General features: G+C 37.6%; 1 protein-coding gene across 47 annotated transcripts in view; it reads right to left on the bottom strand.

Annotated features, from left to right (window-relative positions):
* JMJD1C (jumonji domain containing 1C) overlaps positions 1-24,952 on the bottom strand; it is a 365,022-nt gene that overhangs the window by 44,218 nt on the left and 295,852 nt on the right. For 12 of the 47 annotated variants that reach the window (XM_074002015.1, XM_074002017.1, XM_045362101.2 and 9 more), the window contains 5 exons: positions 10,039-10,144; positions 7,043-7,167; positions 5,369-5,512; positions 5,079-5,271; positions 3,292-4,970 (listed from right to left, as the gene is read on the bottom strand). In XM_074002015.1, coding sequence (XP_073858116.1) covers positions 3,292-4,970; positions 5,079-5,271; positions 5,369-5,512; positions 7,043-7,167; positions 10,039-10,045 — 2,148 coding nt within the window. In that variant the 5' untranslated portion in view covers positions 10,046-10,144. Of the gene's footprint in view, positions 1-3,291; positions 4,971-5,078; positions 5,272-5,364; positions 5,513-7,042; positions 7,168-7,518; positions 10,145-24,952 lie in introns of all 47 variants that reach the window. The other 35 variants (XM_074002021.1, XM_074002024.1, XM_074002019.1 and 32 more) reach the window with 8 other exon arrangements.

The following is a 24,952-nucleotide window of genomic DNA, read 5'->3' as shown; positions in this document are numbered from 1 at the left end:
ACAACAAAGTTTTGATGTATAATATGCCATTCAAAATTATTTCTTAATAATAGTGTCTTATGCCTGTATTGTTTCTTCACTTTTGGTCAACAGTGGAGGATAAGACATTTTTATTTTTTGCTCAAAATGCTATTCAAATTTACTCCTTTATGCTGTAATTTTATACAACAAATAAAAATCCGATACACTTGTTCTTAGTTTAACACATTTATGACCAGTTAGTAAAATATTTTATGTACTTATAAACACGGAGGCTAGACAGTCATGGTCTAAGTCCATATATGTGTGACACATACTGAGTATTGCTCCTTTCCAAGCCATTTTTAAGTTACTTAAATCCATTTTCTAGAGTTTGGATATTAAGGAAAAAGACACAAATCTTTAGCAAGCTCTTGGCTCCCCTGGGTTCCTCTAGCTAGCTTATCTTTGTGCAGCTGCCGCTAGGTTAATGACATGAGAATGAAGGGTCAGAATAAAAATGTGAGTGCAACAATAAAAACAGAAACCTTGAATTAATAATGTGAGTGCAGTAGGGCACTTGGACCACCAGGCCTGCTTTCTATTCTGGTAAAGAGGATAATATGGGCACTTGGACCACCAGGCCTGCTTTCTATTCTGGTAAAGAGGATAATATAGTGAGTAGTGATTCTTCACTGAGTTTGACTATGTAACATACAGGTTCTAGTAGGATTCCCATCTACCGCAAGATCAACAGCACCCTCCAAAATGGTAATGGGAAGCTTGTGATCAATGGCAGCATAATTCTGGAACTGAGATCTTGTCAACCTCAAATGTGGTGATGCTGGTGCAGAATAAACTGTGGGGATCACTGGTGAGACTTCATTAAATGCCAAAGGTCATATGAAAGTAGAGCCAAAAGGAGTCCATGTTTGCAACAGGAATAAACCACAGGAAACATCTTTCAAAACTGGTAGACCTTATGCAAGATGTAGCATCAACCATTTGGTGCCTCTTATCATCAAAGTTAATCCATCACATGGTTGGGCTTGATGGCTCATGCCTGTAATCCCAGCACTTTGAGAGGCCGAGGCAGGCGGATCACTTGAGGTCAGGAGTTTGAGAACAGCCTGGCCAGCATGGTGAAACCTCGTCTCTACTACAAATACAAAAAATTAGCCAGGTGTGGTGTTGCAAACCTGTAGTCCCAGCTACTTGGGAGGCTGAGGCAGGAGAATCACTTGAACCCAGGAGGCGGAGGCTGCAGTGAGCTGAGATTGCATCACTGTACTCCAGCCTCGCAACAGAGTGAGACTCCATCTAAAAAAAAAAAAAAAAAAAAAAAAAAAGTGTATCCATCATAACCTGGGAATGATAAGAAGACTCGTGGCCACTGTCTACCCAAAACATAATCTGTCCTTTCACAAACTTTTGGCATGACGAACAGCATGCTTTTATCTATTGGCATCACTAATGTTATATGTAATAAATATTATCCCTGAGTAAAAGAGAAAGTCACTAAAATTGCCTTCTAAATCACCACCCCCAACTGTGATCTCACTTTACTTTAGAAAGCTGTCAAAAAAGATGACATTAAGGTGTTAAAAACACCCATGTGAGGCAGAGGTTGCAGTGAGCCGAGATCGCGCCACTGTACTCTAGAGCTTGGGTGACAAGAGCAAGACCCCGTCTCAAAAAAAACCCCACAAAAAAACAAACAAAAAAAACACCCATGTTCACTGCAGCATTATTCACCATGGCCAAGAGGTGAAAGCAATGCAAGTGTCCACACACAGATGAATGGAGAAAGAAAATAGGGCACATACATACAGTGGAATATTATACAGCCTCAAATAAGAAGAAAATCCTGTCACATGTTGCAACATGGATGAACCTCAAGAATATTGTAGTAAACTAAATAAGCCAGTAACAAAAGGATAAATATTCTATGATTCTACTCACAGAAAGTATCTAAAGTCATGAAAACCACAGAAACAGAAGAAAGGCGGTTGCCAAGGGCTGGCGGGGAAGGGGAATTAGTGTTTAATGGTTATAGTTTCAGTTTTACAAGATGAAAAAGTTCTAGAGACCTGCTGCACAACAATGTGAACATACTTAACACTACTGAACTGTATATTTAAAAATGTTTAAGATGGCACATTTAATGTTATGTACGTGTGTGTTTTTTAACCACGAAAACAAACAAGGTGTTAAAAAGAGATTCTGGGGGATACTTGATGAGCATCCTAGGATGTACAAAGGACAAGGCTGTCTCCTGGGAGTTTAAAAGTGATATCAATTTTTCCATTTTTTATACCGGGGCAAGTATTGCTCTCAACAACCATTTTTTAGTGTAAAAATGAATTTGCTATAGAAACCACATAGCTCATGAATGAACAAGAGCCTTATACCACCACCTTCAGCAATACTGTGTTAGGCAGACAAAATCTCAGCTGCAGCTTTACCCTCAAATACTGGGAATCTGCAACCTTGAACACCCTTAAGGGAACAAGGGGGTTAAATAGTCAAACATCGTACTATACCATTAATATACAAATACACATCTGGAGAATATAATAATTTGTTTTTAAGAATAATTTGATAATATTTATCAAAAGCCTTACAATTTTATATAAATCTTAGAAATTTCATTTCTGGTAATTTGGCTGGGCAAAACAATTCTGTATAATTTGTATTATATAATTATCACATAATTATTGTATAATTATAATTATGCATAATTTGGTATAATTTTTATACCAAAAATCAGCTAGGCGCAGTGGCTCATGCCTGTAATCCTAGCACTCTGGGAGGCCGAGACAGGTGGATCACAAGGTCAGGAGTTCAAGACCAGTCTGCCCAACATGGTAACACCCCGTCTCTACTAAAAATACAAAAATTTGCCAGGCATGGTGGCAGCTACCTGTAATCCCAGCTACTCACTCAGGAGGCTGAGGCAGAAGAATCGCTTGAACCCAGGAGGCAGAGGTTGCAGTGACCCGAGATCATGACACTGCATTCTAGCCCAAGTGACAGAGTGAGACTCCATCTCAAAAAAAAAAAAAAGAAAAAAAGAAAATATACCCAAAATTTATATGTATAATAAATATTACAATCTATAAAGTTTTACTTCCTTAAACTAACTCTTTTTATAAACAGGCTTTTCTGAGGTTTCAGCTCCCACTCTTGAGGTTACTAAGCGTATGGAAAAACAACCGAAAAGTTCTAACATATTTTATAATAGGAAATGACCTAAAAAATAGATGGAATATTGAAAAAGCCCCTGTACATGTTCATTTATATTGATATGTGGCAAACTACAGTGTAACTTACCCTCCTTAATGAAGCTTCAGCATTAACTGCATTTTCTGGGTGAATCCACTTAGAAGAAGGCAAACCGAGTCCTGAGTATGCATGTGTTCCATTTGGATACTGCCAAATAATTGGATAAAGTCCAAGCTGATTATATGAAGCAGAAGGATGGGCTTGTCCAAGAAGATGAGGTGACTGGTGCTGTAACAACTGTTGTTGTTGCTGGTGTGCTAGTGCTAAGTGGCTCAAGCTGCTGGCATGAGCACTCTCTAGTCGTGGGTGGCCACCAAGTAAGGAGGCAGTAGGCACTCCAGGTAACACAGTGGGAAGTAAATGAGGGTGATGAACAGCATGGTGTGGACCACTAGTCAGAGGATGAGTGTTAATGGTAGGTAATGGAGTTTGACTAGATGATCCGGCTAGTAAATGGGGTGCAGGAGTTAAGGCAGGATGATGGGTACCTGGATTTAAACAGGTTCTATGAGATGAGGAGTGAAGAGGAAAAGGATGCTGGCTTAGGAAAGGTGAAATATGATTAGCTCCTGTTTCTGACCCAATAAGTGCAGGATCTCTGTAAACTGTAAAATGCTCATTTTTATCAATGATAAGAGGACTCTTTGTATTTTCTAATGTACTGCTTCGAGTAGGAATTGGATGAAAACTGCATCTTGACAGCTCATGTTCTATCTTATTTGCCAGTCTTCTTTCACCAGTAGCTTGGCTGTTCACATAAGTGGCCTTAGACTTTACAGAATCAGGAGAATGAGTTATTTTGGGTTTAACAACTTCAGGTGACGGACTGGATTTTATCTTGTGAGTATCTACTGAAGTATTAAGTTTAGATTTTATAGTCTCTGGAGGTGGACTTCGCTTATGCAGCTTATCTTCCATGACAGAAACTGCACTTAAAGGAGAAATGTAAGAGACATACTTCTCTTTTTCCATGTTCAAGTGATCATTTCCTGAAGAAGCATTTGTAACACTTGATTGGGTAAGATCCACTTTAACTACATCACTGACCCAGCTCTGGTCAGAATCTTGTTTTGCTGTTTCCAAGAATTTTGCATTTGCAATAGAGTGTTTTGAATCACTAACATTAGGATCCATTTTCTGAAGTGTCTGAAGGCCAAAGGTACTTGAGTTTTCCTGAGCCACCTTTTCTAAATTAGTGTCATTTGTAATATCAATAACACATTTTGGTGTGGGTGGTCTGGATACAAACTTCTCCTTTGGTAGTAATTCCATGGTATGTGTTTTTTCCATACTGCATTCCTGAGGAAGTAAATCATTAGAATTATGATCAGAAACTGTGGATTGTTCTGATGAATGGATAATCATATCTTCTTGAAGCTGAGTGTCAACAGACTTCCGCTTCTCTGCTTCTTCATGTTTTTTATCTTCCTGTATTTGATCCCAGGGAGGCTGGCTGTCTTTTAGGGTCTCTTCTCCTGCCTTCTCATTATTATGGGGTTTTCCTTCTTCTCCATTTATTTTTGAAGTATTTTTATTTTTCAATTCATTCTCTGACTTCTGTTCTGATGAATTATCTATTATTCTCTTATTTGAATTTTCTGAGTCGCTGCTCTCAGAAAAGTCTGAAACATTGTCAGTTCGAAGTCTTTTCATATTTAGTTTCTTTTCATCCTCCTCAGGTTTCCTTCTTTTATTCATCAAGTGTTTGTTTTTACCTTTAGGGTTTTCTGTAGGATTAAAGAAAGAACAATCTTATTTTTCACATTAAATAAGCATATTTTAAAATGTATTTTTGTTTTGTTTTCATTCCCTTAAAAAAAAAAAGTGGGTCCTACCGCCTCGTGATATATAATCATATTTTTCCTCCTTCATCTTCTCTTCATCTGGTATACTGCTATCTGAGCCCTTCCTCTTATTTGGACGGATACTTCTTTGTTGCTGTTGCTGGTGCGTATTCTGTTTTGGTACAGCAGCTTGGGAGTTCATTGCTGGTCTGGGACTATTTGCTTGAGCACGTGTATAATGGCTCTAAAAACAACCAATTAACAGTAATTGTTTACTGCCTGGTTTCTACTAGCCTAAGGAAAAATATTTTACAGAAATCCATCCCTAATAACATACATACGTGAACAGTGTTGACGTTGTGATTGGCACGAGACCTGCGTCGTGATGTAATGCCAATATTTTCACCTTTTAACAAAGAGTGAACAACATCATCTAGAAAGGTCATTTGAACCATAGAAGGATCGACATTCTGTGGTTCTAGTACCTAATCCATGATACAAAACAAAAACAAAAATTAAATAGAATGAGCTAATCAAATATTTGGTATAATTTCTTTACTCGGTAGAAATGTTTAGAAATCAGCTTGGGATCCCTAATTTATAAGATTCTGTTACAATAATTTACTTTATTCACTTAAGACAAAATTACCTTTTTAACATTCTGAAACTTACCATTTCAACTGCTAACCAATAATTAAAAAGCAAATATATTTACTGCAAGTACATCTTGAAAAACAAGGGTATTAATCAAGAATACAGATGCCAACAATGATACTACAAAACAAAAGCACAGATGCCAAGATATGAAATGTATTTTAAAAACAAAGTAATTTTCAAAAAGCAGTTGTAAAATAAAACTCAGAGGTAGACTCTAGGGAGAAGAAAAAGATAAAAATTGTGCAAATGAATAATTTTTAAAATGCGGTTAAAACTATTTTAACAATTCAAGGCAGTTTTCTACTTTAAGAGGTAAAAGTTTGTCACTGTTTTAGGGAAAAAAATCAAACGCAATGAAAGAATAACATTTATTTAGCATTTTATCTACATTTTAACCAAAGTATTCACTTTGAATTGTGTATAAAAGAGCTCTATCAGATAATCTCCACAATCCAATCAGGCAGGAAGGTATAAATATTTTTTTCTACATAAACAACAGCTTTAAAAATGAATATTTTTTGTATTAAAAAAAAAAACTGAAATCTCAAGACTTTCAGACCGGTACTTAAGACTCCATAGGATTCGGGCTCGGTGGCTCACGCCTGTAATCCCAGCACTTCGGGAGGCCGAGGTGGGCGGATCATGAGGTCAGGAGATCCAGACCATCCTGGTTAATATGGTGAAATCTCGTCTCTACTAAAAATACAAAAAAATTAGCCGGGTGTGGTGGTGGGTGTCTGTAGTCCCAGCTACTCAGGAGGCTGAGGCAGGAGAATGGCATGAACCCAGGAGGCGGAGCTTACAGTGAGCTGAGATCATGCCACTGCATTCTAGCCTGGGTGACAGAGCGAGACTCCATCTCAAAAACAAAACAAAACAAAACAAAGAAACTCCATAGGAAACCTATAATCCTTAAGATTCACCATAAAACTTAATTGAGCATACCAACACTGACATCTGATGTGAGAAGAACTGTAGCGTTTGTGTTTAAGTTTTCACTGATGAAAAGAAACGATTTGGGAAACATTTTTATTACTGGAGGGACAGAAAAACTGCAACTCTGAGAAAGAAAATTTTAGCTGATCTAAGGATTTTGAAAAGACTAATCAATTAAAAGAGTTTAATGCCTCTATTTTAGGAACTGATTTTATCAGTGTTGAAATAAATTGAGCATCACTGTCTCCCTATGACCTGAAATGACCTCTATGAAATATCAGATACACTTAAACTTACTAGAATTACAGGACAAAAACCATAGAGAAAAAAATTATTTAGTATCAAATTGTTGATGTATTTTGGGGGGCACAGACGATCTGAACTTTTAAAATCTCTACAAAAATATCAGTCAAACTATTTACCTGATCATTCATAACGATCATGGTGCGGGTGAAGAGATCATGATGAGTAATTATGCCAGTAAACCACTGGGTGGCAGAGTCTTGTCTATATACTCTCACTCTGTATCCATTTAAGGAATAAGGACCTTAAAAAAAACACAAGAAATAGAAATATCTTAAATGGAGACATTTTCATTTAATAACTGCCTTTTAGAAGAAACATGAGCTAGTGTATAACAGTAATATATCCAACTATCAGTTTTCAAAAAAATGTTTTAGAAGTAAATAAATATCCTTTCAAATGAATCATTCTGAAGTTACTATATACACTGCACTAGACCTACATACTTCCTGATTCAACAGAAATAAAATAAGAGAGAAGGAAGGTTTCTAGGATCACAAGTTAATAAGAGAACAGTTCAAAATGCAAAGTTACAATACTGTAGAATGTAGTAAGGTCACAAAGCTACTTAGTAAGATTGCGGAAGTTGACTTACATGGTTGAAATAGGAAGGTTAACTTGCAACTTGATGTTTGTTTGAGTCTTCCAGTTGCCAAAACTTTACCATAAACAACTACAAATTTTGATTTGCTATAACAGCCAGGAAAAGCTGCTAAAAGTCTTAAAAAAGAGATTGGCTAAGTGAATTTATACATACAGCACTAAAAATTTTTAACAAAATATGGTACACTTTGGTGTTAAACTCACTTTTTCAAAGGATATTCTTGTATAGATATCCATTAGAAAATTTTAAAATTAAATATTAAAGATATTTATCTACAGATATTCAGATATGTCTAATAAAACAAGTCACTCTACAGAAGAGGATACTGAGATGAAAATGATCTTTAATTCACAGGTATTAAAATGGTATCAAATACTTTAACAAAGAACTGAAAGGGAAAAAACTGCTGTACCTTAATAATTTACAAAGTGCTTTCAAAATTTTCAAGTGCTTATTTAATTCTCTCTCTTAAGTATTGTTAGTCCTTTTACAAAAATCAAGAAAATGAGAGGTTGACAGATTAGGTAAAATTTTAAGTCAAAGATCTGGGACTGAATTTATTTTTCTGATGTTCTTTCTTCTACAGTTACAACAGATTCAACAATTAATCCTTTGCCAGCTTTAAAAATATATATATAAATCAATGAACTGTAGAAAGTATTCCATATGACCTGTAAATTTAATACATTCATCTAGAGAAAAGTAAAGATGTTGACTGGCTATAACTTAAGGGAGGTGATGCGTAAACAGTTTAGTAGCCATATCAATTATATAAACTTCAGTCTTTTCTAACTATTGAAGAATAAGACTTTGTATTACTTTTTCTAAATAATATAGGACATGCTTATAGAGTAACTTCAAATATGATCAGTTTTCAATTCCCATTAACAAACAGTTTACACTGGTTTGTTCCCACTACTTAACATAGGTTAGAGTCAGCCTCACACAATTCTGCATAGAATGAATAGGGACTATACTGCCCCTTAATCTTTTCTCCTCTAAGGATACAATGCAGAAACAAAATATTATTTTTATACAATTTGCCTGGTTTCTTCAACAAATTAATTGCAAGGAAAGGTAACAAAAAGAGCAACAAAGGGGATGTACCAAACAATCACCATGTGTGGACCTTTTCGGAATCCCTTGATTTTAAAAAAACAAATCAAACCTGTTAAAATATTTGACATTTGTAAGACAAATGAAAACTTGCAATACCTACTATTTAAAATTTAAAAACTATTACTTTTTTCAGAATAATGTTTCAGCATGTTTTGTTTTAAAAAATGGATAGAGCCGGGCGCAGTGGCTCAAGCCTGTAATCCCAGCACTTTGGGAGGCCGAGATGGGCGGATCACGAGGTCAGGAGATCAAGACCATCCTGGCTAACACGGTGAAACCCTGTCTCTACTAAAAAATACAAAAAACTAGCCGGGCATGGTGGTGGGCATCTGTAGTCCCAGCTACTCGAGAGGCTGAGGCAGGAGAATGGCATAAACCCGGGAGGCCGAGCTTGCAGTGAGCTGAGATCTGGCCACTGCACTCCAGCCTGGGCAGCAGAGCCAGACTCCGTCTCAAAAAAAAAAAAAAACAACAACAACAACAAAAAAGGATAGAATAGGGTGATGTCTGAAATTTGATAGAAGGGGGTATGGACAACACAGGATCAGCCAAGATTTGATAGTTATTGGGGCTGGGAGATAGGTGATTCACTGAAATATTCCATTTTTGTATGTGTTTGAAATTCTCCATAGAAAAGTTTAAAGAATATTTAACCTAGGAAGAATTAAATATGTAGATGATCCACTACTGTACATGCCCATATACAGCAAACAGCTTTGGGATTCTCTCTTGATGCTTAATGGCATGGAAGTTGACGGTTGAGATAAACATGGGAATTTAACAACAAAATTCCATTCGCAAAGACATTCGACAACTGTTCATGCCATATTGTCTCACTTTCCATTCAATTTCCAAAAAGCCTGTATTTACAATACATGATTTTACTGACAGAAATGGGCATTGCTAAAAATTATCAAACCCCACTGGTTCGAAGGTCACATGTTTTAACATACTAAACAAAGGAAACAAAAGATTAGTAAATTTCTGAAAAAGGTGCACTGATGAAATAGGCCACTTTTACCAGATACGAAGAATATTCTTCAAAGGAAATAAATGGTGGCTGTGGGCAACCCTCTACTGCAAACAATGCTTCCTTCTCCAGGAAAGACACACCTAAAGAATTCCATAATATGCAGTTTTCTGTCAACAAAACACCTGTGTGTGGCTGTAATTTCATGATAGGCATTTAGCTCAAATAAGTTAATAAACTTGTGAAATTATCAACTTTCTATGAAAATTATTATGACTCTGCTATTATTTTCCTGGATATATATAACTCAAAATATTGGACTGGGCCTTCTATTTATATTACACACAATTGAATAACCAAAACCAAGTATGATAAGTTGCCTAGATCCAAAAAACTTTAATGCATAACTTCAAAATAGTTACCTTGCATAAAAATCTCCTGAACCTTTTGTTCCTTTACCCAGACTTTCACTTCCTCGTGAAGCTGCGGGTTGTCCCTGAGAACTGGGTTTAGGCTGTCTATGTCGTCCTAGAATTATAGATTAAAAGAAAGGTCCATGTTACGCTCTCCTACCATTAATGTTACAGACTTTCCCTCCTATACGTTCTAAGGACTGAAGAAAATTCCTTTGATCTAAATGTACCAAAAACACAAATTCATGAGTTATAGTTCATTGGCAACTGTATAACAAAAGAGCGTAAGAAATTAATCTGTGGTAAGATTTGACCCTTGACAACAATGTCCTAAAGTTAAAATCTGAAATTAACGTGTTTTCTAACTTTTAAAGTATAGCCTTATTCGTCATCTTTTTAAGGGATTCACTGTTGGAAGCAATATACAAATCAAATAACATCAGGTCATTTAAGGGTGTTGGCAGAAGAACTGAGGTGAACATTTTAATGCTGATATTCACACAGATGACTTACTGACCTTCCCATAATACTTAACCTCTAGAGTTTGAAACTACTTTTATTCTGTTCTAATTTAAATGTCATCAAATTAAGTTCTACTCACAGTCATCTGACCAGTAATTTTACTGCTACAATTTTTATTTCTTGATACTAGCGCCAAAGCATCCAGATAATCAAAAATACATTATTGATGGTATTACTCTTATAACAGGGTGGATCTAGACATAGAAACAACTGATTCTCTCTCATTGGAGATGTGAATCACACAATCACACGATTTCCCACAATTTGCTGGACTCTGACATTCTGTTCTCTCTCTCTCTCAAAGTACCTCTGCTGCTCCTGCATTTGAGATCAGCTGCAGTAACACGAGAAGAGTAGCTGGGAAGAATAACAGACCAGCACTGTCAAATGGCAGCTATTTTAAAAGTGGACAGGAAGGGCCGGGTGCAGTGGCTCACGCCTGTAATCCCAGCAACTTTGGGAGGCCGAGGTGGGCGGATCACGAGGTCAGGAGATCGAGACCATCCTAACACGGTGAAACCCTGTCTCTGCCAAAAATACAAAAAAATTAGCTGGGTGTGGTGGCAGGTGCCTGTAGTCCCAGATATTCGGGAGCCTGAGGCAGGAGAATGGTGTGAACCCGGCAGGTGGAGCCGAGATCACTCCACTGCACTCTAGCCTGGGTGCCAGAGCGAGACTCCATCTCAAAAAAAAAAAAAAAAAAAAAAATGGGGGGGTGGACAGGCAGATCATGGAAACCAGTGAATAGAAAAGAGCTAAACTAAGTGAACTATATCTGATGAATAAAAAACAATTTGGCAACTTCGAAAAGCCAAAAGGTGGCTGAAGTGTAAAAAATAAAAAAGGACCCCTAATCAAGTAGGTCATACTTCACTCTTCAAAGTCTATCCAGGTATAATGTTTCCTTCTCATACTGCTTTTAAGGCACTACTCTGTATTTTTAGAGTAATATTGTGGTAAATATTCTATCTGATATGTACCTAAACATAGTGAAAGCCAACAGGACAAAGTAAGGGCCTTCAAATTAATTAACTATGTTCCTTGGAAAATATATAGAAGTACTGCTTTATAGCAGAAGAAAATACTAGAATGAAAAAATGTCATACAAATAAGTAGGCAAAATCTGTCATTTTGGAAGGAAAAAAAAATGGGCATTAACATGTCTTTCTTTACTTTGCAAAGAAACTTTCTAGCAATCTCTTTTCTCTGCAACCCCTCAATAATACAGTGGACACTTAGAAAGTCCTATCAGACTCTAACCTGCTTAATGCACATCAGCTGACAGTCTAGTCTATAACAAACAGAACACAGGAAACTTTTTTTTTCTTTTTGAGATGGAATTTTGCTCTTGTTGCCTAGGCTGGAGTGCAATGGCATGGTCCCAGCTCACTGCAACCTCCGCCTCCCAGGTTCAAGTGATTCTCCTGTCTCAGTCTCCCGAGTAGCTAGGGTTACAGGCTCATGCCACCATGCCTGGCTAATTTTTGTATTTTTAGTAGAGACGGGGTTTCATCATATTGGTTAGGCTGGTCTCGAACTCCTGACCTTAGGTAATCTGCCTGCCTCGGCCTCCCAAAGTATTGGTATTATAGGCGTGAGCCACCACACCCGGCCCATAGAAAACTATTTTACAAGGAAAACCATTACTAATTTCAGATATCTCTGACAGCAAGTTCTTTTAAAATTTCTGTCACTTTAAAACTTCCATACATAAACATCCATATACCTTTTCCATAATATAGGGAATTATAAACTGTTTTTTCTGTGCTGTTTTATTTTCAGAGACAGTCTCACTCTCACCCAGCCCGTAGTGTACTGGGCATGATCTTGACTCACTGCAATCTTCGCCTCCCAAGTTCAAGCGATTCTCCTGTCTCAACTTCCTGTGTAGCTGGGATTACAGGTGAACGCCACCACACACAACTAAATTGTGTATTTTTAGTAGAGACAGGGTTTCATCATGTTGACCAGGGTGGTCCAAACTCCTGGACTCAAGCGATCTGCCCACCTTGGCCTCCCAAAGTGCGGGGATTACAGGTGTGAGCCACCACGCCTGGCTATAAACTGTTTTTAAAGAAGCACTGCCAACACCTTGCAGACAAGTACAGTTTATATAATCAGTTGCCTGTGTTGAAATTTTACAACTTATAACTCATTTATTTATATCTTATTTATTCAACAGGTTAAAATAATGGGCTATAAAACCAGCTGCCTATGTTGAAATTTTACAAGTTATACCTACTAGGATATATAATCTATTTCTTCAACATTTATTTATAAATATTTTTTGTTTTGTTTTGAGACGGAGTCTCACTCTGTCGCCCAGGCTGGAGTGCAGTGGTGCAATCTTGCTTCACTGCAACCTCTGCTTCCTGGGTTCAAGAGATTCTCCTGCCTCAGCCTCCTAGAGTACCTGGGATTACAGGTGCCCACCACCATGCCCGGCTAATGTTTTATATTTTTAGTAGAGACGGGGTTTTGCCACATTGGTCAGGCTGGTCTCAAACTCCTGACCTCTTGATCCACCTGCCTCGGCCTCCCAATGGGATTATAAGCATGAGCCTCCGCACCCAGCCTTATAAATATTTTTTTCAACAGGTTAAAATAATGGGCTGTATTTCCAAGATCATTAAACAACATACAAATATTTTTCCAACAATAAACCATTAATTTTCTAGTGGAAATAGCATACCATTAAAAACTGTTAATTTGAGTCCCTCTACTGATACGACTTTATGTAAGTTCAAACTCTGGTCTCTCAATCTCCTCATCTATAAAGGAGAGTTACTAATATTTCCTTCTTTTTCTATCTTAATAAATGTTTTAATAAGATTTTTTCTTATGTACAAAAATTAGCTTTCTTTTTTTTTTTTTTTGAGACGGAGTCTCGCTCTGTCGCCCAGGCTGGAGTGCAGTGGCCGGATCTCAGCTCACTGCAAGCTCCGCCTCCCGGGTTCACGCCATTCTCCAGCCTCAGCCTCCCGAGTAGCTGGGACTACAGGCGCCCGCCACCTCGTCCGGCTAGTTTTTTGTATTTCTTAATAGAGATGGGGTTTCACCGTGTTAGCCAGGATGGTTTCGATCTCCTGACCTCGTGATCCGCCCGTCTCGGCCTCCCAAAGTGCTGGGATTACAGGCTTGAGCCACCGCGCCCGGCCAAAAAATTAGCTTTCTTAAAACATCTAATTCTGAATTATGACATTTGAGTACTGAATGATGTGAACTACTTGGTTAATTAAAGTATCCCAATGCACTGCCTGATTTATGACGGCATTGTTGTTGCTGAACTGCTCCCCCTCATCTACATATAGTACTCTGTAAGTTACAGGAATTTCTGTTACATCACCATTCCTATTTTAAAGAGGATTGTTAAAGGTTAAATGAGCAAATCTTGTAACAAAGTCAATTAGTTTTTTTTAAAATATATTTACTGACTTGAATAACTTTGTACACGTGCTAAATGTTAGATACAGTCAACAAGGCTGACTTACAGATAAGATAAATTAAGGGTCTGGAATTACAAACTAGCTATAAATACCCACTATCTTTCACAGAATTTAAAAGGTCTTCAGCTGTGCCTTGAGCTTGTGTGAGATTAAAAATCCACTTAATGGGCCGGGCGCGGTGGCTCAAGCCTATAATCCCAGCACTTTGGGAGGCCGAGGCGGGTGGATCACGAGGTCAGGAGATCGAGACCATCCTGGCCAACATGGTGAAACCCCATCTCTACTAAAAATACAAAAATTAGCTGGGTGTGGTGGCGGGTGCCTGTAATCCCAGCTACTAGGGAGGCTGAGGCAGGAGACTCGCTTGAACCCAAGAGGCAGAGGTTGCAGTGAGCCGAGATCGTACCACTGCACTCTAGCCTAGCAACAGAGTGAGATTCTGTCTCAAAAAAAAAAAAAAAAAAAAAAAAATCCGCTTAATGGCAGTCTTCACATTTCACACTTTAAAGACAGTAACTATAAGTAGTTACCTATATATAGTTTTTATCTTGAATAACTAATACCTATTAATTTTTCAAATACAAGTCACCTCACTAAGAGACAGGACCCTCTGTGAACTTCTCCTCCTGCATAAACTGTATCCTATTTGAGCTACTAGTTATAACCTCCAGCAAATGACAAATGGAAAAAAAATCAGTTCACTATGATCTGCTTTATTAGAAACATACACAGAACACAGAAAAAGTTCAAAAAACATCTTAAATGAGGTTTGGGAGTACACCATTCACTTGTGTGTTGTTCCCCCTTTTGCAAAGACAGACATGAACTCTAATTGAACATTAGACACCTTAATGTACTGATACAGAAAAACAGCTAACATAAGACCAGGCATGGTAGCTCACACCTGTAATCCTAGCACTTTGGGAGGCCGAGGCAGGTGGATCACCTGAGATTAGGGGTTCATCCTGGCCAACATGGTGAAACCCTGTCTCTACTAAAAATACAAAAATTAGCCAGGGGTAGCAACACACGCCTGTGAATCCCAGCTACTGGCGAGACTGAGGCCGGAGGCCGGAGAATCACTTGAACCCAGGAGGCAGAGGATGCAGTGAGCTGAGATGGTGCCATTGCACTCCAGCCTGGGCAACAAGAGCGAGACTCCATCTCAAAAAACAAACAAACAAAAAACTAACCTAATGGTGCATTTACTATGGCAGAAACTGTGCTGGGTGCTTTCCATACAGTATCAATTGTTTTAACAACTTTGTGAGCTGAAATACATAGTATGTTCAGAGAGACTCATGGTTACAAGCAGGAAGTGACAGAGCTGATATGTGAACCCAGTTCTGTGACTTCCAGGGCTCAGGTTCTTCTCCACCCCTGCCCGCCCCCCGCCCCCGCCCCCAGCCCCCCGCAACATACACTCTCTCTCATTAGCACAATCAAAAGAAATGAAAGCTTACTATCATTGCCTTTTAAATTTTGACACATTTCTTTATATGTAAGGGGTAAAAGGCAACATTATCTTATAAAGTGAGACTGACTCAAAAGCAAAGAACTGAAAGACAATGGGTAGAAGATACCTTTCTATAAACTTCTAACACTGGTTATGTGACATTCCATATACAGAAATAGTCAAATACTTATCAAAGAGAGGAGACTTAGGGTGGCAAACTCATGCAATCTTATAATCAGAAAGTGTAAAAGAGAAGAAACATCACTTTGGTGATGTACCTTAGTCATGACCTACAAAATACCCAAATGCTGTTTTTTTCTAGGTTAACACTGTGCTGAATGACTATTTGGATGATCAAAATGCAGGTATTTTTTCACGTGTACAGGAGGGAATAATGGGGCCAGGTGTGGTGGTTCACACTTATAATATCAGCACTTCAAGGAAGCCTAGGTGGGAGGATCCCTTGAGTCCAGGAGCTCAAGACCAGCCTGCGCAACATGGCAAAATGCCATTGCTATAAAAAATTTAAATATCAGCCAGGCATGGTGGGGTGTGCACCTGTAGTCCCAACTACTCAGGAGGGTGAGGTGGGAGGATCACTTGAGCCCAGGAATTCAAGACAGCAGTGACCTATAATTGTGCCTCTGCACTTCAGCCTGGGCAACAAAACACTACCCTGTTTCAAAAAAAAAAAAAAAAAAAAGTTAAAATCAGGTCGGGTGCAGTGGCTCATGCCTGCAATCCCAGCACTCTGGGAAGCCGAGGTGGGTGGATCACCTGAGGTCACAAGTTCGAGACCAGTCTGACCAACATGGTGAAACCAAACCTCAACTTTACTAAAAAATACAAAAGAATGTATTTGGGTGTAGTGGCGCGCATCTGTAATCCTAGCTACTCTACTAAGGCTGAGACAGGAGAATCCCTTGAACCTGGGAGGCAGAAGTTGCAGTGAGCTCAGATCGTGCCACTGCACTCCAGACTGGGTGGCAGAGTAAGACTCTCAAAGAAAAGGTTAAAATCAGGCTGGAATGTGTATTTTGACAGACTACTGTACTAACGTAATTTTAAGTGATTATGGACTTTCTATTTAATTCGAAAGAAAAAAATAACCATCTGGGTAGTATAAAATATAAGCTCAGAACACTAAAATATTCAGATATGCCTGGTTAGGTTTAATGACACCAGTATTATGAAAGTGTTAAAAATAAACATAACTCGTTTCCTAAGATAATAAGGCAGAATGCTCCTTGCCAGCTCAAGAAATATATTCTTTATGTCACACATAGTCTCATTTGACTGCTGACAAAAAGCCAACAAAGGGTGGTTAATTTCTAAGTGACAGAGAAGACTGGCTTAATAATGTAATAGATTTGCTCTAAAGTCTCAACTGATGTCTAGAGTAGCACTTCCATTTTAAGATATAAGAAATATCACAAAACTGGAGCAGTTTCTCCTCCTTTGGACAATTTTGGATAGATAATGACTGAATGCTCACGTTCAAATTGATACTGATATGTGGCTTATTAATGGAATGATTTTCCCCTCTGCTATAAAACCCTTGATCTTTGTGGTAACATCCAGTGTGCTTTCTTAAAATTCCATTCCATTACATAAATTTCTCCATAAAGACCATCTTTGATAGTATAAGAATTACCATAAAAGCAATTATTTTATATCCTGAATATCAGATTAGGTGATTGAACATGTTTTGCCACACCAGTTTCACCAGTCATAAATTCATGGTTTAGCAAAACTACAAATAGTCGCTTCTTCTTAGATTCCTGAGATTGCTGGCCAACAGTTTTAAAACATGAATGTTAAGTCCACAAGAGTGACATTAATTTTTACCACACCGCATCTTTTTAATTTATAAAAGAATCCATTTTGTTAATAAGGATTTGCTGAGACAGGAAGTCTATGAAGTTTGAAAGTTGCTACAGGGGTGCTCAAAAAGCACAGCTGTCTATACCACATGCAGTTAACTAAATGAGGTACCAGTGAAGGCTTCCATGTATTTTCATGATTTATAATAAGGGCTAGCAAACATTTTTTGTAAATGGCCAGAAAGTAAATATATTAGGCTTTGTGGGCCATACCATTTGTCACAACTACTCAACCCTGCTGTTACAGCAGAAAAGTAGCTAAAAAATACCATAAAAACAGATAAATGAATGAGCATGGCTATATTCCAATAAATGTTTCTATATTAGCATTCTATGAAATTTGAATTTCACAGAATGTTTAGTTGTCATGACATATTCTTCTTTTGAGTTTTTTTCAACTGTTTAAAAATGTAAAAGTAACTGGACACACTGGCTTGTACCTCTAATGCTAGCTACTCAGGAGGCTGAGGTGGGAGGATCCCTTGAGCCCAGAAGTTCAAAGCTACAATGAGGTATGATCACCATAGTCACTGTATTCCACCCTGGGTGACAGAGAGAGATCCTGTCTCTAAAAAAGTAAAAAAGGAAAAGACAAAAACAAGAGGCAGGCTGGATTTAGCTTGTAGTTTGTCTTTTCCTGATTAAAAACAACAAAACAAAACCACCAGTATGAAGCAAGATTAAAAACTTCTACATCATGTATCAAATACAATTTTAAATATACTAATGCAATTTGGTCTAATTGACTGCAAACTCTTATTTCCACAAATGCTTGAATTATATACAATCATGAGCACAGGAAATTAAATCAATACCAAATCCTTTTCACCAGTAAAGAGAAAAATATCTTAAGGTAAATATATTATTTAAACTTTCACAAGTAAATGAGTTTCCCTGATGTATTCTGGATAATGCTTAGCCTTCCAAATATAACAGTATACTTGATTTTAATGTAGATAATTTAAGAAAAATCATCTATTTTGCAAGATAAGATTTCCTCCTTTAGGTCAATGACTATTACATACAGAGGTTGGAATCACCATCTTCTCTGGGCTCCCAAGTAAAGTAAAAATGAGTATATGCATTGAAAAGTAAGAGATATTAGTCTTTACCTGATTTATTAAGGACACGAAAGATTAATCTCTTAAGCTGTCTATGTAGTGGTGTGTGCGTGTGTGGGGATGGGTGTGGATATAAATATACTTTTTTTTTAAAAAGAAACATATTAAAAGCTTTCACATAATTAAAAGCAGGGGTAATGAAGTCTCTGTATACAAAATTCCATCATTTTGATTAGTTGTGGTTAATTCGGATGTCTAGAATCCAGACTATCATTTAAACTAAAGCAATAAAATGTCTATCTTTCCAAAACGTTATTAAACATAAAGATTAGGATGGGGCTACTCTGGGCACACCGCCTAAGGGTAGCCCTGCTCTACAAGGAGCAGTTTAAGAAAAAAAAAAAAATTGAGATGGTAGGAGGAAATAGGACAACAATTTATATTATCCATGTAATTCTTTTCTCATTTATATAATCAAGAAGATAATATACAATATGCTTAGTCTTTCTAAATTATTTACATTCTGAAACTACATGAGATAAATTTAGTTTCTGAATAGAAGTGATGAAAGTAGTAAATACAATAAAACTCTATTTTCATTTATTATAACTGGAAATAGTCTAGAAATGGAAGTGACATTCAGAAAATCAGAATCATGTTTATTTTTTTTTTGGCTAAAAAAGGATTGTTGTTCCAGGGGAAAACAGCAAACACCAACATTTTAATGTTACAATTATTACATTTTTGCTTTCAAATAATATTCTTTGCATTAGAGTTTTTTCTTTATTTAGAAACAAAACAAAGTGATGAATGATTTTGATCCCACACTGATCAAAAGAAAGCAATTTCAGTAAAAGGTTGTTTTTAAAAATCCGAAATAGATTTAGTTTTTTTCCTAAAAATTAACATGCTGGTAAGCATATTCATCAGCTATTGAGGCCTAAGTGGAATTGGTAACTTGAAGTGAACCTTAAAGACAATGTCCAGCATGTCCATGGGCAAATCATTAATTTTGTCTACACATAAAATGAAAATAAGCCAGGCACAGTGGCTCATGCCTATAATCCCAGGCATGGGAGGCTGAAGCAGGTGGATCACCTGAGGTCAGGAGTTCAAGACCAGCCTGGCCAACATGGTGAACCCTGTCTCTATTAAAAACACAAGAATTAGTCGGGCATGGTGGTACATGCCTGTAATCCCAGCTATTTGGGAGGCTGAGGCAGGAGAATCGGTTGGACCTGGGAGGCGGAGGTTGCAGTGAGCTGAGAGTGAGCCACTGCACTCCAGCCTGGGCAACAGAGCAAAGACTCTGTTTCAAAAAAATACTACCACTTCTTTACTCTGCACTTTTTACCCGTTTTGAATACCATTCGTTTTCACAGCATCAACATTTAATCATAAGAATTTAAGAACCATATTAACTTATATAATATGCAGAAGGCTCCACAAACATTACAGGATCTAAGAGCTAAATGTTTTGTCCATTTCATAAAATGATAACTGTAAATACAATTGGAGCTTTAAGAGCTTTAAGTTGCATTCACAATGGTAGTTATTTAAACCCTGGCTCTATTAAAATTACAAAAATTTAGCTGGGTGTGGTGGCACACACTTGTAATCCCAGCTACTTGAGAGGCTGAGGCATGAGAATCACTTGAACCCAGCAAGTAGAAATTGCAGTGAGACAAGATCATGTTACTATACTCCAGCCTAGGTGACAGAGTGAGACTGTCCCAAAAAACATAAAAAAAATTTGACCACCACATATTGCCACAAAATTGTCTCCAAATGCTAGTGGGAGAAAGGAGGCTTTCTACCACATAAGGTTAAAGAAATGTTATTTCTAAATATTTCTAACATAATTCTGAGTCTGTATTGTCAATTTTGGTGATGTGATTCTGTACAACACATAATATAAAATCTAAAAATTACCAGATTTATCATCACTGTTAAATTTTTAAGTTGTAGGCAGAATTTTAAATTATTATAATTTTTAAGGAACCTCTTGATTCTTTGTATACATTCCAAACACGAATATTTTAGAGCCAACCACTTGGGACACTATTTACACACCAAACCCCCACCCAAAATACCTTAAACTATGCAAGCAAGACCTTAATGCATGCAAATCAGAATTAAGCTAGTAGTACGGGATTCACTCAACTGTGATCCTAAATTTCTGTGATTACTCTGATTTTCTAAATAAGATGGGTAAACTGTCAGTTTAGAGAACAAAACTGACTTCAATGGCAATTAAGCCTAACTTTTTACAAAGCAAGCTTTAGAAGCAATGACTTACTGCAATTAGCCTGGTGGCCTTAAGAATTTCTTGCCAAATACAACAGAAAACACTGAATAGTTATAGAAATCAATGAGCAAGCCTGAAATCTGCATGGAATCAAAAGGTGGCAGGGGCTCTACAGGAACTGCAATTATATAAAACAAGGAAACAGGCCGGGCGCGGTGGCTCATGCCTATAATTCCAGCACTTCGGGAGGCCAAGGTGGGCAGATCACTTGAAGTCAGGAGTTCAAGACCAGCCTGGGAAACATGGTGAAACCCCGTCTCCACTAAAAACACATAAATTAGCTGGACATGGTGGCACACACCTGTAATCCTAGCTACTCAGGAGGCTGAAACAGAAGAATCACTTGAACCCAGACGGCGGAGGTTGCAGTGCACCAATATTGTGCCATTGTATTCTAGCCTAGGCGACAGAGCAAGACTCCGTCTGAAAAAATATAAAATAAAATAAAATAAAATAAAACAAGAAAATAGACTATCTCCTTTACACTTTTTTCTTCTAGATAGAGTCTTCCTCTTGTCACCCAGGCTGGAGTGCAATGGTGTGATCTCAGCTCACTGCAGCCTCCGCCTCCTGGGTTCAAGCGATTCTCCTGCCTCAGACTCCCGAGTAGCTGGGATTACAGGCACCGCTACCATGCCCAGCTAATTTTTTATATTTTTAGTAGAGATGAGGTTTCACCATGTTGGCCAGGCTGGTCTCGAATTCCTGACCTCATGTAATCCACCCGCCTCAGCCTCCCAAAGTGCTGGAATTACAGGCGTGAGCCACAGCACCTGGTCTCCTTTACCCTTAAGGGCTTATTTTCATACTGCTTCTTCTAAAGTTTTTTTTTTTGTCATAGTCTTAACTATCATCTTCTCAATACATTACTATACTGTGAAGTCATCCCCTTTCTGGAACAAGTTCATCTTTTCGAAGTTGTCCTGATTAAAAAACCACTGATCTTTTAAAATTGTTTAAAAGTTTCAGGAAAGAAATTTTATTAAGCACATGAATGTTAAAATTTTTTTAAAATGCATCTAGTCCTTTACAATAACAATATAATTTACCTTTATCTATGAAAAGAAATGAAAAATGTAAAACTGATATTGGTTAATAATTCATTTCAGAGAATGAGTATAACTAAAACCTGCAGCTTGATACAAGAACATTAACTGTTACAAAGGAAAAACATTTCACAGTCCTAAGAAATCTACCTAGAAGTTTGTTGTTGCTATAAGCAACCCACTGTTATATATCCAGATATTTCAGGGTTCTCTCCTTGGAACATCCATTTGGCATTGCTTGCAACTACTTATATCATTAATTACTAAGGAGGAAATGATAAAGTTTAAGAGAAGTATATGTCATGAGAAATTATGAAAATGGTAAAAGGGTCCTGAATTTTAAAGCCTCAAGATTTTAACATTTTATGTACAAAGTTCTATGATGTTTCTATGGACTCATGATTTTTCAAATTGAAATATGATTACATGAAATGACATTCCCGTGTCATTTTCATTACTTGGTATATATAAATTCACCATTAAATTAACTTCAAAGTTCACTTTCTGCTTACTTTTAAATTTTTCCTCTGTTCAAATTTTTGTCAAACCACAATTCTTGGGAACTCAAATGTTACTGCAAACTTCATTTAAAGTAAAAAAGAAAACTACAATTCTGTCTACTTCCACTGAGTATTTTAAGTTAGTCTCTCTCAGTTAATTTTGACATTCTGATCTAGAAAAGTGACTCTGACCTGAAGGCTTTCACGAAAAGTATCAATACAAAAACAAACAAGCAAACACACTACAATTTAATGAAATCTCAATGCTCAAAAGGTTGCCACAATTTTAGTTTAATCCTTTATCGTTAAAAATGTGTCTAATTAACCTGCATAAACTAAAATACTCAATTGAGCACCAGTTTTCAAACTCTTCACACAGCATATTAATAACTTGATTTACTTAATCATGTTTCCCCAAGGATAAAAGAGTATAGTCGTTTCAACTCTTAGAAAAGCACTGTCTGTAACACTAGCACTGATAAGACTTAAAAAATTTTTTTTTGTTTGTTTGTTTGTTTTTTGAGACGGAGTCTCGCTCTGTCGCCCAGGCTGGAGTGCAGTGGCGCGATCTCGGCTCACTGCAAGCTCCGCCTCCTGGGTTCACGCCATTCTCCTGCCTCAGCCTCCTGAATAGCTGGGACTACAGGCGCCCGCCACCGCGCCCGGCTAATTTTTTGTATTTTTAGTAGAGACGTGGTTTCACCGTGGTCTCGATCTCCTGACCTTGTGATCCGCCCGCCTCGGCCTCCCAAAGTGCTGGGATTACAGGCGTGAGCCACCGCGCCCGGCCAAACTTCATGTCTAACAACACCCAAAAAAACAAATCTCAAATTATAGTCACATTAAAACATACCAGGCAAACAAAACAGAATTAATGATAAATACAAGGGCATTTTAATATAATTGTTTTCATTATATTTGTAAGAATTTATGTCCTGGAATTAAAATATGCCCCAAAGGAAATCTACTTAAGCAATGGGATACAGCTTTAAAAATATTTTATCTTGGCTCAAATGATCACAAATAGAATCATAAAAACATTCCTTTTACTTTTCCAACTAGAAAGATTTTACATACTACATATATCTCCATATATACATATTTTATATACATATATCTCCATACACACACACACACACACATACACACCAGGATATATAACAGATATTAACAGTAATTTCTTTAGCTGAGTTATGAATAATCTACTTTGCTATGCTTTTATGTATTTTTATGGAAGTTTTTTATTTTGCAATGGCCATGTTTTGCTTTTATAATGAGAAAAAGAAACTACATTTAAGATGAAAAAGACTGATGCCAACAATTTATTCATACTAATTTCCTTTGTTACAAAGTTGCAACAAAAAATGCAATATAATCTGATAGTTAAAAATGATAAGCATACTCCATAGAAACTTGACTAATTTAGAAATTTTGTTGGTAATGACATAGAGTAAGTGAAAATACGTTTTGCATTCTTTTAAATACTCACATTAAAATATGGACTTAATCACTTGAGATCCAGAGTTACAAAATGTCTAGCATGGGTAACATGACAGACTCTTGTTTAGAGTCTCTGGAAACAAACGAAATATAATCCCAGCACTTTGGGAGGCTGATGCAGGCAAATCGCTGAGCCCAGAGTTTGAGACCAGCCTGGGCAATATGACGAGACCCCATTTCTTTTTTTTTTTTTTTTTTTTTTGGAGACGGAGTCTCGCTCTGTCACCCAGGCTGGAGTGCGGTGGCCAGATCTCACAGTTCACTGCAACTTCCACCTCCCAGGTTCAAGCGATTCTCCTGTCTCAGCCTCCCGAGTAGCTGGGACTACAGGCGCCCGCCACCTTGCCCAGCTAGTTTTTTGTATTTTTTAGTAGAGACGGGGTTTCACCATGTTAGCCAGGATGGTCTCGATCTCCTGACCTCGTGATCCGCCCGTCTCAGCCTCCCAAAGTGCTGGGATTACAGGCTCGAGCCACCGCGCCTGGCCTGAGACCCCATTTCTATAAAAAATACAAAAATTAGGCAGGTGTGATGGTGCATGCCTGTAGTCCTAGCTACTTGAGAAGCTGAGGTGGAGGATCACTTGAGCCTGGGAGGTTGAGGCTGCAGTGAGCCATGATCACACCACTGCACTCCAGCCTGATCAACAAAGAGAAATCCTGTCTAAAAAACAAACAAACAAACACACACAAAAACCCCTCCCTATCCTATAAAAAAACCTTTTAACATGTCAATACTTAAACTTTTAGATTTGCTAGAAATATTGTTAAAGGCTTATAAAAAGAACGAGTTATTTAATGCAATTTTAAGCTGGGCGTGGTGGTTCATGCCTGTAATACTAGCACTTTCGGAGGCCGAGGCGGGTGGATCACTTGAGGTCAGGTGTACAAGACTAACCTAGGAAACATAGTGAGACCCTCATTTAAAATAATAATAATAAAATAAAATAAATGCTATTCTATTAGTATGACATTGATTATACCAGGTATTACTCAATGAAATTCTTTTTTTTTTTTTTTTTTTTTGAGACGGAGCCTCGCTGTGTGGCCCAGGCTGGAGTGCAGGAGGGCGATCTCGGCTCACTGCAAGCTCCGCCTCCCGGGTTCACGCCATTCTCCTGCCTCAGCCTCCCAAGTAGCTGGGACTACAGGTGCCCGCCACCTCGCCCGGCTAGTTTTTTGTATTTTTTAGTAGAGATGGG

Source organism: Macaca fascicularis, chromosome 9 (genome assembly GCF_037993035.2).
Source record: "Macaca fascicularis isolate 582-1 chromosome 9, T2T-MFA8v1.1".
Taxonomy (NCBI): Eukaryota; Metazoa; Chordata; class Mammalia; order Primates; family Cercopithecidae; genus Macaca; species Macaca fascicularis.
Note: the sequence above shows the minus strand (reverse complement) of the source record. Positions and strands in the feature narration are given on the sequence as shown.